The 17,748-nt window shown below is 32.6% G+C and overlaps 1 protein-coding gene across 1 annotated transcript in view; it reads right to left on the minus strand.

Moving 5' to 3' along the window:
- LOC118740064 overlaps positions 1 to 17,748 on the minus strand; it is an 806,655-nt gene that overhangs the window by 194,214 nt on the left and 594,693 nt on the right. The window contains exon 2 of the mRNA XM_036471558.1: positions 13,454 to 14,158. Within this exon, the coding sequence (XP_036327451.1) occupies positions 13,454 to 13,529 (76 nt within the window). The 5' untranslated portion in view covers positions 13,530 to 14,158. The remainder of the gene's footprint in view (positions 1 to 13,453; positions 14,159 to 17,748) is intronic.

The following is a 17,748-nucleotide window of genomic DNA, read 5'->3' on the forward strand; positions in this document are numbered from 1 at the left end:
CTTTTATTAGCAAGCTTGAAGCCAGATCTTGCACGATGCCAGCAGTCTGCCTGCTTCATGAGAAGAGTTTGCGGAGAACTAGATCTGAGTTGATTAGCCACAAGGCGGCCTACTTTATGACAGTTATTTCAGCTCTAAATGCACTGCAGTGGTCTGGAATTCGAAAGACCAGAGTCGATATTGAATAGTATGGGTGCTTGAAATTTGCCGCAAAGGTTTCCCCTTCGAGTTCTGTTTGCAGGAAGTTTCTATCAAAGACGATTACCAAGTATCTAAGTTTCAGCGAAGGTTTTTTTTTATGAAGAGAACCATAGCATTTTGTGGTGGATTGGCGATTAACGACTACAGTATATGTTTATGTATATAAAGCATCTGTATTTATCTATTACACTTAGGGATATATCTGGTGGCTGTTTTCCTCCGCCGCCACTCCCTTCCGCATTTATGGCTCTTTTAGCCAGAAGGAGATTGGTGAATTCTGCTAAAGGTTCTGAGCCAAAGGGGCAAAGCCTTATCAATGCTGGTACTATAACCCAACTGCTAACTTAACTCAATCAGTTAAAATAAAAATGTAAGCTAAGCTAAAGTGAATGGGTAATAAAATTTTGGAAGACCAATTTTTACCATTTCGTGATTCATATTTGTTTTTATTCAGAAACGACTATGCACCATTAATACGCTCGCCACTGTATCATACTTTTTTCCATAGATATGCACTCACTGACTTGTGAATGATTTTTCTCGAGTGCAGATATGAGCAATCAGCAACAATTGGCGACTGAATTCCTTACCAATTACTATAATAGTTCCAACGCACACGATGTACATATGTGCATACATTAGGGTGGTCCAAAAATATATGCGGTAAGAAAAAGTGTAAAATGTTAAATGTGTGAAAATGGTATAGAATTCTTGAAAATCAACATTTTTCGATGGGACTAGATCATTAAGCGACTTCCTATAACAATGCCCAATTGCTTATTTAACCATTTTTTGATATTAACTATTTTTACAGGCCCCCAAAAAATTCTGAAAAATGATATGGGCGATCCATAAAAAATCGTTAGTGTTAAAAATTATAAAATAAAAGATTTGGTTAAAATATTGGAAGCCTCCTAAATAGAAAAGGAGTTTTCCGATCGAAAAATATTGATTTTCAAGAATTCTATACAATTTGTACGAAAGTGGCTTCCCCATATAAAATACGTGAAAAGTTTCACGGGCTTTGAGCAGTTCTAAATATTTTTTTTTTACAATCATTACGGGAGTTCTTTTTTTTAGTTAGAAAAATCCTAAATAGTGGAGCTTAAAATTACAAATTTTTATTTGGACCGCCCTAATGTTCATTCCTACACATTTAAGTATGTGAGCTATGTAATAATTGTATGAAATGTAGAAAAGATTCGCACTTTTGATACGCACGCGCATAACGCTAAGATAATAAAATATTTTTGCGCCGCTTGTAAACTGTGTGAATGTTTCATTTTGCTTACATACATTTTGTTATTATTTTTTATGCTTTATCTATGTACACACATACTATGAGTATTTGCTATTTTTGTTCGATTTGCTCATACTTATGCTTTTTTATTATTTGCTCAATGAATTCCTATTGGAAGGCGAAAGTTTTTATTACTTTGAGTACAAAGTGCAAAAATATTTAGCGAAATTGATACATATAGATATTGTACAATATGTCGATATGTACATATGTTCATACATAAATATGTGTGAGAAAGGGTTTCTTAATTGGACACGGCGAAATATTTTTGTAGTAAGCATGAAAATTCGATATCACATACAGTCAATCGATAAAGTTTACGTTCAGAGAGTTTTTTGAAATACGGGCAGCTGTTTTTTTAAATATCTTATTTTTCGCTAATTTTTTATAAAAATATGCTTAATTTTACAATAAAAACCCCAAAAATCTGAGTTCCAACCCTTGTGGAAAATTATTGAAAATTCTGCAAATTTTCATTAAAATATTGCACTTTTTAATCAATGGTGCATGCTCAATTTTTTTCGAAAGAGTGTAATTAAAAAGTGCAATATTTTAATGAAAATTTGCATAATTTTCATTAATTTTCCACAAGGTTTGGTAATCTGATTTGTGGGGATTTTGTTGTAGAATTAACCATATTTTTATGAAAATTACCGGAAAAAAGATTTAAAAACAGTTGCTCGTATTCTAAAAAAATGTTTGTACCTAAACTTTATTGATTGACTTTATGTATGTATGTACATATGAACAGCCATTAAAAAGAATGCGCATGTATGTGGTGAAGAGATTACATTACCCTGGCAGCATGAATTTTAAAAAATTATACATACATATGTACGTATTATGGTGATTGACCCGGTTTTATCAAACCGATTTTGTGGGAGATTTTCAGACGGTTTTTTGAGATCTTGATTTTTTGGATATCGAATAATCCGGTTCTTTTGCTATCGAATAAACCGGTTTATTGTATATAATTAATTTATATGCCAATTGAAATGTTATTATAACGAAGTATAGGAATAGAATCGCATACCATTCGAGCTAAATTTAGATTCAGGATAGTGTGTGCTGCAATCTGCAATTTAAAAACAAACAATAATAGAACATAAAATAAACAATCAAAATATACCTCATAAAATTTAATGTAAATTTTCTGAATTCTTTTATTGAAACATATATGGTGAAACACTCCTGTAATCCGAGTCGGGTCAGCAATCATTAGTTCGGATAATCGGTTTTTGACTATGATCAAAATCCACCAAAAAATTTAAAAAATGTAACATTAACTTTTCACGCATTTTTGTATTTGTTTCCCTTCAAACTTGTTGTTCCTTTGTTGTTTTCTAAATAAAAGCTAAATTCCCTGCTAATAGATTTATTGTAATTTTGGTCATCAAGAAAGCCCGGTTTTCCTGGTTTATTCTTAATTTCAAAATTGGGAACCGTTTTTTTTTCAAATTGACATTTTTCGAATAATTCGAAAACTGGTTTTGCAAAAGAAGTCGAATAATCGAACACCCTAGTACGTATGTACTTCCTTATATGCAGATACATACATACGTACTTATGTAATACCGTAAAAGAGAAGTCTTCAAATTTCAAATGTGACAGACATTGCATTCTTGAACTACTACTTTTTTTTGCCCCTTTTTAAATTCTGCATTTTGATTGTGTAATTAAATTTTGGTGCGAAATTTTTTTCTTTGCAGCCATATGTATGTTCATACAACTCATACATATGTACATATGTATATAAACATATACATACAAACAGCCATACATTGCAACTGCCTGTGGTAGCTGAGCTTATAAATAATAATTTCGCTGCTTTTTTGCATTTTGCCGATTGCACATTAATTTTAGGTAAGTAGTAAGTGGTATACAAGTTGCCGGCCAATACTTTTTTATGGGTTTCCTGCCTTTTTTTGCTGGTTGATAAAACTTGAAGACGAGAATTTGAGTAGTCAATTTTCTTATTACAGCGTCGTTTTATGTTACAGCGGTCAATGCAAATGGTAAAATATGTTTGAGCGGGGTAATAATTTATATTTTGGCATGTTGTTGAATCGTGCTTGAGGCAGGCAGGCGGGCAAAGCAGCGTACATAAATAAATATCTATCTGTTTGTGTATGTAAATTTAATATGGAAAAGGTGCAAGAAAACGTCGAAAACTCGTAAGTAAGTAAAAAACACAAAATCACTGACAGTCATAAATTTTGCAACATGCAAGCGAGATGCAACAAAAAATAAAGAATAAACTTTTTTTTTTGTAGCACAAATCGGGTTTTGAGGGGTCAATCAAATAAAGCTTAAAAAAATTTCAGCATCTGTCTTAACGGCTGTACTTACGAGGGACGTGGTGTGGAAATATGGCATACAGGTATAATCAACAACTTAAAAATGTTAAATTACAATTTTTTATACAACTAGATACATAGAAAATTCAAAGATTTTATTTTTAAGCTTTTCAATATTTTTTACGAATGTTTTACATGTAAAATTAATTTTTACTTAAAAAAATATTTTGAAAAAATTAAGAAATTATAAAACTAAAAAATTATTGAAAATCATTGTGAATTATGGAAAAACGTTCTGCCAAATTAATTTCTTCAATTATCTATTTTTAAAAAAATTATCTAAAATATCGAAAAAAATGCGAGTGCAATATATACCAAAAATTATTTTAAGCAAATTTCACAAGAGGACACAATAGTTCTCCTAATCGTACTTCACCAAATGTTAACAGTGCCGGACAAAAATTTAGGCACAGAGAATTTTTCGCAATCTATGCCGAGTTTTTTATTCTAATTGCTTTTCGAAAATTGTTTATAAAAATATAGTTCATACTACAACATAAAATATAAAAATAAAATCTCTTAACTGTGAGCTAAGCACAGGAAATTTCAATAAAAATGCGTACTAATTTGCAACTTTCAAATCAAATTTTTTAGAAAAATTCAGTGTTGTTTTGGCAATTTTTTTTTATTTTCTTCCATACAAAAAAAAATTTAGATTTTTTAGCAACTTCAAACTTGCACTTTAATACACTAGAATTGAATGGGCTATAAAACTGCATACCTAGAATTAAAAAAATGAGATTTGAAAGCGGCAAATTAGTATTAGTTATTAAAAACTTGGCATACATTGCGAAAAATTCTCTTTGCCAATACTTTTGCCCGGCACTGTATATATATATTATATATCTATAGTATCCGTTTACCGGCGATTCTCCCCAAATAATCACAATAATATCAGTATTTTATAAAATCTACAATAATTTTTTGGAACAACCTCAATCACCCTGTATGTGGTAATATTTTGCTCCCATCGCAGCAAAACTTTGCCAAACTTTCGGCCAGGCAGCCACATTCATCACTGCCCAAAAGGAGGATCCCAATATTTTGAGATACACAACAAACTTTTTAACACCAGCATAAAAAAAAAACCTTCGAAAATGAAACAGACGCTCCAAGCAACTAAAGGAGCAGCATATGCAACCATTCCAAAGGATATACATACATATTCTTCGCTACAATACAATATGAATTTTTATTCATTTGTTTTCTTTTTATTTTTTGGGTCCAGCCAAACAGCCGCAGAATACATCGAATTGTAAGCTTGGATGATAAAAAAGGCTTAGGAGCCAGCAAAACTTAGTACCAAGAATGGCCCAACTTGAATGCAATAGAATTATACAAAATTTGTGTGTGTACGTTAGGGTGCCTCACCAAAAAAAATTCGGTTTTTCCAACAGAATTATAAAATTAATTTAAGACTTCCGCCAAAATATTTCGAAAAAATATTACGATTTACATCAATGGACCGATGTGAAAACAACCCCAAAAATCTCATTACTTTGATTACGTGGATAAAATTTAATAAAATACTCTTTAAAACTAATTTCATTTATAAAAAAAACTCTAGTTTTACAGGTGTTTTCAAACCAGTGCAATTCACGTAAATCTTAAAATGTGTAAAAATTTAATTGAGAGTGATGCACCCTAATGTACATACGAACCAATACATACAAACATGTGTGGGCACATAAGAATGCAAACAAACATTGGATTATTACCTGCTCGGCAACTGGGTAACGCGCGTTTTGTTGCTGCTTTGAAAGCTTCTACTTCTTCAGACTTATTTATATATGTATGTATATGTAGTACATATGTATACTCTTTTTTTTGGGTATTTAAAATGGGATTTCAATATAAAGTTTCAACATTTCAATCTGCGATTTTGCGAGTAAGCGTTTATTTGAGTGTGCATAGGTTATTTTTAGCAGCAAGTAAAGTTTCATACAAAGGCATATGGACAGACCAACAGATTTTGTGACTGCATTTTTTATTGTGGCGGCCTGAAGAGTATCTTAATGTGCGTACGAGTACATATGTATGTATAGTAAATGGAAGTAAAAATTTAAAAATGATTAAGAAAATAAATAAAAAAGTTATTTCACGTACTTAGTATAAACTATCATGAATGATGTAATCATTACTGGCTTAATATATTTTGAAGGAATTCAGCTTATGTTCGATTAACCTTCATTTTCATAAAAGCACTATAAAATGGCAGTCAGCATATTGAATACTTATTCAGCACAGTTGCTCACGAGATTACTATTATTGTATGCTTATGTTGTTTGAAATTGCAAGCTTTGGAAACTATTCGGCGCAAGTGATTATTAAAAAAGTGCAGATTGAATACAGAAAATTTAAATCTTTAATACCTCGTCAGCGCAGCATTCATTTGCATCCCAAATTGTACTCAATTCCATTTGTATTCAGCTGAGTATTTTTATAAAAGATATTGTATTTTAAAGTTTTTATCGCGTATTCTTCTACTGCTTGACGCTAAAATTCGTACCGAAAACTTTCAGCCTTTATCCAGCAATCTTTAAAATATGCCATTGTATGTCTAGTTACTGCATAAGTGCATTCAGCGTAATTGTAAACTAATTCATCGTTGTTTAAACTGCATTTAAGTCTTTGAAACAAGTTTAGAAATTCTTAACACTTTAGTTATTAATACCTACTTGTTTTCACATCAGTTCAGCTAAGAATATTAATTTTGAACTAGTTATAGTGAAAATCAGATGTGACTAAAGTCAGCACCATTCTTTTTTTCGTGCATAAAAATGTGCAGTGCCTCTTTAGCCTTTTAACAGCAAAGAAATATTAATAACAAACGCTGAATATTAAAATTAGAGAAATATTTGGTATCTTTTGTATTTTTTAATAAAAGCTAGTAGTGGCCATCCTTTTGGTATACGATACATATTGATTTTCCCACTTCTAATGATTTAAATACTCAAGCCAAACGATTCTGAAGGCTTAAGATTTGGTTGGTTATTAAATATATTTTGTTCTCCATATGCTAAAGGATTTTAATGCTCATTAAGGGCTACTTGGTGTTTCTTAATGGATTGTGTTGACTGTAATTTTAATATGTCCCATTAAAGAAAATTTATTATAAAGAATTAAATGCAACTCACTTTTATATTTTTTATTTTTTTATGAATTCAGCGCACTTTAGTATAATTCAGCATCTATCAAAGGGCTTTAAAACGTGTTAGGATTTTTAAAACATTCAATGAATTCAGCACTCACTTACAGTTTCAGACTATACGAATCGATAAACTAAGTTTTTTAATGTTAGTAGCAGCACATTATTTCCCGATTCAGCGCCTGAATTTCACTTACTTATGTATTATAATTCTTTTCATGTTTCAAAACTTTTACTTTTGAATTTTTTATGAATTAGGCGCAAATTTACAATTTCAGACTTGATTTGGATTGATAAACTAAGGCGTATAATCATGGCATGATATTATTTCCCAAATGTGTTTTAAAATTAAATAGAGAAGAAGTTGTTTTCTTTTATGATATTTTCAGTGAATTCAGCACTCATTTGCTGTTTTAAACTATACGAATCGATAAACTAAGGCATTTAGTGATTATTGTGGCACTTAATTGCGAAATTCAGCGCCGTATCTTCGTATTCAGCCCAATTCAGCGAAGTTGCAAAATGTTGCTTAAAGTGAAATCTATAAAAAAAACTGTTTGTTCTATAAGATTACTTACTGCATGCATGGTGATTTCACAGAAACTGCAGTGATTGAGACGGTTTATAGCATGAGAAATCTTCCTCCTATATTTCAAAGGCAAATAGTTAATGAGAAAACAGCTCAACTGGATTGTGTTGTTATTCAGAAGACTGCTCACTTTTTACTACTCATTTAAGCTGTGAAAAGATGTACCATAGCGAGACAAGCAACACCGCTAAGCATTTGCACCCGATCAACGTGGTAAAAGCAATCAACTGCGAATAAAAACACTCGCCCGAGTATAAGAGAAAGAAAATATAACAAACTCCGAGAAAAAAACAAAAACCTAGTAATCTTTGAGGAAAAAAAGTCGGTGCGAGAAAAACAATTTGTCAACATGTGCTGACGACAAGCTTCTCGACGCCACTGTATACACCGCTATGTTGCATGTGGCAACAAGCAATTGACACAGCAAGCAATATCGTAGCTTGTCAGCAGTCAGCCGAGCATTCGTGTAGTTGAATATTAGCAATTTATTTAAATGTCCGTGCGATTATGTTGCCATTGCTGTCACTGCAACTGCATCTGCTGTTATTTCGTTTCTTTTTGATTTCGGTCGCGAACAAAACGAGTTAATATGCAGTGTTGCTACTCCCACCTTCCATGTTGCGAACAGCAACATGAAAGCGCTGAATGGCTGCTTATTAAGCAGTTTGTTGCGATTTGTTGTTGTTTTTGTTATTTTCATTTTATGTTCATTCATTTGAATGCATGCTGCGTATTGCAAAAGTGTAATTAAGCTTAAAAATGCATCCATAAAACACTCAACTCATATCTCCACTAGACGACTTCATATCTACATACATACATGCATATGCACGTACTCGTGCATACCCGTATTTATGTATCCACACACACGCACACGCATGCCATGCAGCTGTGGCAGTTGTTTGTGCAAAAGCAATCGTGCATCATTTTTGCTTACGTACATGCGTGCGTGCGTAACTCGCAAGCGGCCGAACAGGTAGTTTTGCTCCTTGCAGCCGAGGTATAAGAGGCTGGCTGCTGGTGGTGGGTGGCGGCGCAAAGACGAAGTACCTAATGTGCTATGCTAATTTGCAATTAGTCAATATTTAGTATTTTGTTGTTGCAATATCTCCCCTTCCTTTCAATGCACCACTATACAAGTGTTATGTTTGCTCAGGCGCACAGCTTGCTTAAAGTTTTTTTCTTTTGGATTTCAAAAATATCAGTGATGCGCGAAATTTGCAAGGCGTCAACTTCGCCTGGTATGTTATTCAATGTGCTGAATTGCTTTCCTATTCAATACAGCAGCCAAAAGTATACAAAAAAATGCTAGAAAAAGTTGCTATTTAAGATTTTAAATAATTTAGCTGAGCATTCAGCGTAAATAGAGTATGAAAATTTTTGCTTTCTCTCTATTTTATAACAGTTAAAACTTGTTTTCCGCGCAACTCAAAGTGATCCAGCGCGCCAAAAGCTACAAAAAGCAACAGAAATAGTGTTTATTGAAAGATCTGTAGTATGTATATTGAATGAATTTTGATATTTTAAACTTTTCAAAGATCTGAAATTTATATTTTGCAGGATTCAGCTACGTCTGGTATTTGTGATTGCTATTTTAAGCGTTGAAATGTTTGCGTTAAAGTAATTTAACAGCGATAGATATAAAAAATTTTGTTAAAATAAGCGCTTTTGAAGATTACAAAAAAAAAAGCTTAGCATTCAGCACAAATAGAGTACGCCAATATTAGCTTCTCTGCTAAATCTAGTTTTTTTATTTACTTATGTATGTTAGAAGTATGTATTTTGACATATCAAGAAATTTAAAGAAATTCAGCGCGCAAACTCTCTCTATTTTTCTTAATTCAGCATAGTGGATTTTTATTAAGCATGTTCAATGTGCTCAATCAACGTCAGAATGTACATGTTTTCTTCGAAAAAGATTAATTAGCGAAAATTTTTCATATTCAGCGCAATTCAGCTTGAAAAAGTTTCTGTAATTGTTTCAGCAGTGGTGAGACACACATAGCTTTCCCATTTTTTCATGCAAAGCTTTCGAGTCTAATTCAGCGCATATAAAGTTCCTAACTTTATTAGTGGGATTTTTTTTAATAAGCTTGACGGAAATGCGTCCAAAACTCCCATTCGATTTCAAAAAGCACAATCCTTCAAAATGTCTCCAATTGAACTCCAAATGATTGCTCGTTTTGTCAAATGAATTATTCTTCAAAACAATTCAGTGCTAGTTAAAGCAATTCAACTGTTAAATTTTAATTAATATTTTCGTTATCTTTTATTGAAACACTCAGCTGGAATAATACTATCCGATAACTAGATTTTCAGCCTATTCAGCGCTCTTAACGTTTTCCTTGTATGTTTCGCTGTTGCCGTCATGTAATTCATTATTTATTATAAAATAAAAGAATTTTAAGTTATATTCAGCGCCACTCATAGCAATTCAGCGACCTAAAAGTAACGCTTTGGTATACATACATACATACTGTAAAATTTATCTCCATTAGTAGAATAAAAATAATGCACTGCTACCTTAAAATTCATTAATTCGTCCTTAATTAACTTAAACATAGCATACACATACATAGATAGTTTTTTAAATGTATTCAGCAATCTAAGAAGCAATTCAGAACAAAATACTATTCAAAACTCGATACTTATTGCAAATAAATAATTTTCAGCTTTATTCAGCGCTACTGCAAGCAATTCAGCGGCCCAAAGTTTACGTTGTATTCTTCTTAAATATATTCAGCAACTGAACGTATGCGAACTTTCACTTTATTCTTTTTAAATGCATTCGGAAATAGTAGCAGCAATTTAGCAATTAATTATTTTCAAAATTCGAGGTATTCAGTAATGCGATTCCCAAATAAATTATTTTTCTAAATAAATAGTTTATTTCAGTTGAATACTGAGCCACTCAATTGAAGATTTTTTTACTTACGAGGTTTTTAAAATATGTATACAAAACCAAGTCACGAAAACTTTATTCAGCTATAAGTTGTATAAGCTCAATGGAGTGCTAAAAGCCCGAAAACACTGAACCCCTGAAAACTTATCAAACTCAAATTAATAATATTTTGTTGTCTCTCACAAAAAAATTTTGCAATGGAAGACCAGTTTCGGGTGATCGTTCAAAATTCAGCGGACCCCTTTTTTTTTAATAAAACCACATGCGAGAACTTGTTTAATGAAATCGAAGTACAAAGATGGGACAAGGAACAACAAAATCAGAACTTGAGGGAAACAATAGTACCGAAAATAACAACAAAAACAACAACGAATAGCAATAGGTTGTTTGTAAGTATCTTGTAGACATTATTGTTATAGTCTTTTTATCAGCACTTTGCTGTGTTTTTTGGTAAATTTTTCGCCTTGTGGCAGACAATGGTCTGCGCTTGTTTCTCATCTGCTACGCCAACAACTATGTGTGCACATACTTACATATCTACATAGTTCGTATGCATCTCCGTTCTTTTTTATTGAAAGTAAGCAGCAAAAAATACTTATTTGCATTTCATAGCCTTGGGACAACGTGAGTTTGGCGAATTTTTCCTGAGTTTTTTATTCTTTATTTGTGTATTATCTCTGCTCCTGCTCAGCAGCGCGTCTAATTTTGGACTTATTTTTTTCTGCATTTTCGGCAGCTGAAGTGAATTGAATATAATGGGAAACTGAAGCGTTATTTGAATGAATTTCTTGGAAATATGGTGATGCGATTTTATGTAGAGCGTTGCGAAATTTATTACTCTGAATTATGCTGAGTTTAGTAAGACTGCGCTGAATATGTTTGCTCTTCAGTTATATTAAAAAATTGCATGTATATTATCTATTAATTGCTAGTACTTCCAGTTAAAATATTAATTTCAAAGAGTTATAAATAAAATTTGTTGAAAATATGCACTATTATATCATAATTTTGGCGCTGAATAGCTAATTCGTTTGCTAAATGTTAAATAAAAACAAATAAAAGCTCAGCAATCAGCTAAATTATAAATGAATTTCTTTAAATAAATGAAATTACTATAAACTTATCCGCTGAATTAAAAACAAACCTAAGCTGAATTGCATTTCATTCGTCTAAAATAAACAATAATCATTAAATTTGTGCGCTGAACTCAAATAACGCGTGCTAAGTGAAATCATTTATAGCCAGAGCTACTAAAACTCAGTTGAATTATCAAATTTCTGCCCTAAATTAAAGTAAGGCAAGCTAAAGTACTCAAAAATGTGTCTAAAATAAATAAAACTGTTGCAACGTGTGTGCTGAATTCATACAAGAAAGCTGAATTGCACAAAATTTGGTCAGCATCAATATGTTTATGCTTAATGGACATTAAAGTGTGCCTTAACTGTGTATACTTAAGAACTTAATTTATCTTAGACTAATAAAATAAGAACGGCTCTGAAAAAAAACTAGGTGATCATCCAAATTCAGATGCATTATGTATTTCTGAAAATTCTTCTAAGGCGCCAAAAGCAAAGGCATAGCTTTTTGGGCATAACAAAATTGGATTTAAAAAATTGCACATTAAGCACTGATCCGTTCTGTTGCGCTGAATACGATATAGCTGCATGAAAACTTTTTTTGCTGCCTTTATTAGTTATTAATACAGCATAAACCACGGAGAGTAACGAGCTGAATGGGCTGAATATTAATGTTATACAAATATTTGGCATCTTTTGTATCTTCCAACAAATAACATTTTCACATGCGCTGAATTCGCCGAATATTGTGTATGAATCGTTTAGAAAGTTTAATCCAAACCTCTATATTGAGCTGAATACAAAATAGCTACACCCGTTAGATTCTCCCTGCTCCATAAAACTAATATGAGCATATTCCAAATGCGCTGAATGGAACTAAAAGCCGCTGAATTGAGAAAACATAAGAATTTTCGACCACCAGTATTTCTTTTGAATTTTATAAGAAAAACGTATGCATTTTACATGTGCTGAATACAACTAAAAAATGCTGAATTGAGAAAACCTCACAATTTCTAACATCAAATTGGAAATTAACTTCATGGCTATCAACACAACTTAATTATGTCAACAAATGTGACAGAAATTTTTAAAGAAATTTAGTACGTACACGCAAGAAACGCTGTAGCCGCAAACATGAAAAAGGTGCCCAAAAAATTAACAACGCTAATTTGGTATGTGAAAAATGTCTTTTGGACGCGCCGCCGCCAACGCTGCTGCGTGCGTCATCGCCCTTAAAAAAGCCTACATACGTACAGCCAACGCTAGCCAAGCAACCAACTCTTGGATGCTGTGCAACATGCTACAACAAACAGAACGGTTAAAGAAATTGCATTTAAATTAACTTGGCTATAAAAAAAGCACGATTTGTCTGGCTAGCGAGGACTCTTTAGATTCTTAAAAGGTAGAAAAGGCAATGCAATGGGCGTATATGTATGTATCAACTTTTATGTTTGCATGTGTGATTTGGTGTATGCGACCAAGTCAACGCAATCCAAAGCCCTTAGTCACTCCCATTTTTGCCTTTCGCACAGAGACATTGCAGCATGGAGAATGGGTATATAAAAATGTGTGAACGAGGAAAGCATTCGTGGAAGAAGGGAAGTTGAAAGACTGCAACAGCGACGAATTGCCACTCAAATGACCCCAAGTATTGCATGAAAAATACAAAAGTGGAAAAAAACTAAAAAAAAAGTTCAAAAATAAACTACAATAAAAACCGATTTTAAGCTTGAGTATGAAAGTGCCAATGTATGTATGTATGTATGTATGTTTGTAGCATGTAAGTGGCCATGATGGTATGTTGTATTTTTTTTTTGTTGTATGAATGAATGTATGTATGCGTGTGTGATTTTTACCTAAGAAACTGCAGCTATACCCACTTCCAGAACGGCGACCAGTCGTTTTGTTGCAGCTCCAGGTATTTTGAAAATTTATTTTATCCTTCGTTGTTGACATATTCCTTGCCTGGCTGCCATATATGTAGTAGTCAATGCAGTGTAGTATGTAAGTAAATCGGCATACAATGTTGCTATCCGCGCGATCACTAATGTTGCTGAGGCATCGACATAAAAAAATGTATGCTGCTGCTGCTGCAAGGGTCTGCTGATGTTGATGATGGCGATTACGTATTGGCCAAATTGCGTTTGTGAGTTTTTGATTATAATCTCATGTCTTTTTGTTTTTAAAATTTTTTATAGCTTTCTTTACACTTGCTTTGTTTGTTTGCTCAGCAAAAATTTTTTTTACACTTTTATTGCGAAACTCTTTTTTTTAACATGCCTGCGACATTTTCATTCTTTGTTGCGTACGAAAGTACTTACGTAGTTGTCGTCGTTGTCGCAATGAGGCAGCTATGTATAAGACAATGCAAATATTTTACACTTTTCACGTTGCTTGCGATTTTTTGCTGAATTAACTTTTTTTGCTTTTACACTTTTTTCCTGTTGAATTTCACATGAAATCCGTTGTTGCACGAATATCAACCGAAGATGCAGCTTCTTTCGCTATTTTGTTTTTGTAAAATTGTATGCGTAGTAATTCTGTTTATTTTTTAGCTTTGATGACTTTAAATTCCAACTTTTGGACTGTAATTTTTTGAAGCTATTATTTTTGTGCCACGAATTGTTAACATTGATTTATTAATGTTGCATTTTTTTTATGTCTCAAGATTTGAGGTTGCTCTTTTAAACAAATTTGGTATTGTGCCGTTCACATTGGCAGCTTGTTATAGCTTAGTTTTAATTTTGCTTATTGTCGCAAGTTTGGTACTTTGATAAAAGAGCAAATTTATTTAATTTCAATCTTAATTTATAACGCATTTTGTCACTAGTACCAAATAGTCTAAGATCCGACAAAGGCACGACCTTCACCCATCTGTTTAATGGATGAAATTTTTTTCTATGAAACGTGGCCAGGATCTTTTTAACTAAATATTCCAAAATTATTATTTTTTAATTTTGTACTCATTTGTATAATGAGCAAATGTTATACCAATCGAAAGTTTTAAACCTATAGAATGTGAAACCTTGGATTGTCTATTTTTTTCTTGGCCTACCTATCGGGTTGGCAGGTATCAACAGGTAAGTAATATTTGTAATTTTCACTGATCTGTATAACACATTCTATAGGCTTTATGCTTTCGATTGGTAGATATATAGGCAATTTTTGAATATTTAATTAAAAATATCCGAGCCAGAATTTTTTCAGCCAACCCACTCGCGAAATATTTCCTAACACGTTAAATTTCATACAAAGTAGTTTTCATTCATTAAACAGATGAGCGAAGGTCGTGCCGTTGTCGGATATCCTACTAAAAGAAATAAAACAATGTAAAAACTTTAAATAAAATAATTTTTAAAATTATTTAGAGACAATTTTTTTTAATTTAAACCTTAATTTATAATTTGTGTTGTTGCTTGGTTGAAATTTTATAAAAAAATTTAAAAAAAAAATCCAATATTAATTTATAATATATGCTGTAAAATTCTGGTAATTTATTAGAAAAAATAACGGGATTAAACAAAAAACTAAAATCTAAAAACAAAATTGTTTAAATTTCAATTTATAATTCATGTTGCTATATGGTAAAGAAAATAACTTAATGGAAATAAATTAAGCAAAAGAACGATGTAAAGCAATTTTTAAAGTTCGTTTACATTTAAGGCAAACTTTCTTTTAATTGTAATATTAATTTATAATTTATGTTGTACTTTTGTTGTAATTTAATAGAAAAATAACGGAATTATACAAGCGACATTTTTTTTGGTCTTGTAAAATATAAAAAAATACAAAATTCCAAACTTGATTAGATTTAGGAAAACTTTTCAACTAAAGTTCTAATTTATAAGGCATGTCGTAATTTCGTAAAAAAAAATAATTTTATATAAAAATTTAGTATACCTTAAGTAAAATTTGATCAAATTGAAGACCAAATTTTTTAGTTTCGGTATTAACTCATCAAGGTAAGTTGCAAATTTTGGTGTAATTTAATACATAAAATAACGGAATTAAACAAAAAACTAAAACCAAAATTTTTTTAAATGTCATAAAGTTTAGAGCAAATTTTTTTATTTTTTATTTTTTATTGCTTTTTTGTAATTTTGTAAAACAAATACTAAAAAAATTGATAGTGTTATTATTAATAGGTCTTTTTGACCCAATCTAAGAAAAACCGACGGTTAGAAGGTTAAGATATTCAACAAGGATTTTATTAGGCGTCACCGAAAACGAAAATCTTATGCGGCTTAATTCAGAACATTTCGTTTCATAATAACGTATAATATTTACTGGCGCCTTTCGACGATATCGACTAAAATTCTGTTCTGCCCCTATCAAGAGACAAAGCGAATGGATCTAAAGGTGAACTAGGGCAAGGCGATTGTCTATATATGTTACCGGCCAAACCCGAACTTAGGACAAACTAGTTTTTCCTGGGCGAAACTTGTTCTATCTAGATCTGATACATCCGTCTAACGCTAATCAAGTTGAACGCAACAATATTGTGGGCTGCGTAGTGGTAGTTGGACTGATGAGGGTAATTTTTTTGAAGCGCGGTCGAAAGCCGCTTACGCATAAAGGAGTTCTACTCAAAAATACTGTGGCGCCTGATCTAGTTTAGCCTAGTCAAAACTAGTTTGTCCTAAGACCGGGTTTGGCCGGTAACATATACATACAACGGTTATCGATTTGCCGAACATCTCAAGCGACACCAAAAACACTTCTGGACACTCAAACTGTAGACATCTACGTTAAAAGTGCCTGAAGCGAAGAGCGGCTCCAAAATGAACATTGGAATATACTGGCGTAAGAAAAAGGGAATGAGACAATCAAAGAGATTCATAACTCCTTCCAGGAAGAACTCCGAGAGATTCCTTGAACTTAGCCGGGAGCGTCTTAGAACTCTTCCTGGCTACCTTGACAGGACACTGTAAGTTAAGGTTCTATTTTAATAAAATTAGGCTTTCTGTAGGGACAGACTGCAGGTTTTGTGGGCTGGTGGAGGAAACCTTCAGAGCAAATACTAAATATGTGACTGCCCATACATCAGATTACTGCCGCGTATTCAAGAACTACCAACATTTATAAAAATTTCCTTTGTTGGCCAACTGCGATTGAGGTCCTTGAATCGGTAACGGCTACAATATTTGCGACAGAATTTAATCAACTCTACTGTGTCCCGGTACACAGTAGTATGCAGGCTGACATGGGATTAGGAGAAGCGGGTCAAAGCCTATAGGCCCCCTTTATATCCCCGTTCTCAGGAGGTGAGGAGATGGCTAGAGCTCTAGTAGCTATAATCCACTTGATTTTAGATGTCTTCGTATGATCTTTTCGAATAAGAATACGTCAAACGGGGAACTTTCAGGTTTGAGCTTCATCTAGATAACTATCTTATATCATTCCTGTTTATCTTTTTGTATTTCCTTAATCTTACTGACATTGCTTAGGTAGTTGAAAATAACATAAATTATCGCTAGGCAGAACAAATTTGCAACATTTTTTTTCTCGCTGTAGTCATTGTTAATGTTGTATATAATTTCTTGCAATTTATTTGCCTCCCTTATCACGTAATTTTTTTCTATTTCTCTGTAGAAAAAAAAAAACAAAAATCACGTAGTACTTGAGTGCAGCTGCAACTCCTTTTACAGCAAAACCGACCGTTTAAGCGATTTCTAAGTGATCATGAACTTAACTTTTTCTGCTTTTTTTTACTAAAGCACAGGAGATATGTACATACAGACATATACATACATACATGTAAGTAAGTAAGTAGGTAGGTATGTTATTGCGAGTGCAAGTACTCAAGAAACAGACGCATTTATTTTTAGCGCTAATTACTTTAAACGTGCAAAAAAGGAGGTATGCAAGTCAATGAGGGGTCTGTCTATACGTACATATGTATGTTTGTTTGTGTCTGCTAAGGAAGGGTCTTCGCGAGCGTTGCTGACCAGAAGCAGAAGCAGAAGCGCTAAAACATCCGGGCGCCAAAAAGAAACGTACAGCAAGGAGGAGGATCAGTTAATGCAGCAAACGCTTTTGAGTCATGCCACATCCTTTATAACCATGTAAGTATGTTTGTATGTAGACACAAACGTGCGACTCTTACCTCCGCCTATCTGTCTGTCAGCAGCAACGGAAACAAACTTGGCCATTATCGGAGTATACAAAAAAAAAA

The sequence above is a fragment of the Rhagoletis pomonella genome, unplaced genomic scaffold (genome assembly GCF_013731165.1).
Source record: "Rhagoletis pomonella isolate Grant_MI unplaced genomic scaffold, Rhpom_1.0 Rhpom_scaffold_00005, whole genome shotgun sequence".
Taxonomy (NCBI): Eukaryota; Metazoa; Arthropoda; class Insecta; order Diptera; family Tephritidae; genus Rhagoletis; species Rhagoletis pomonella.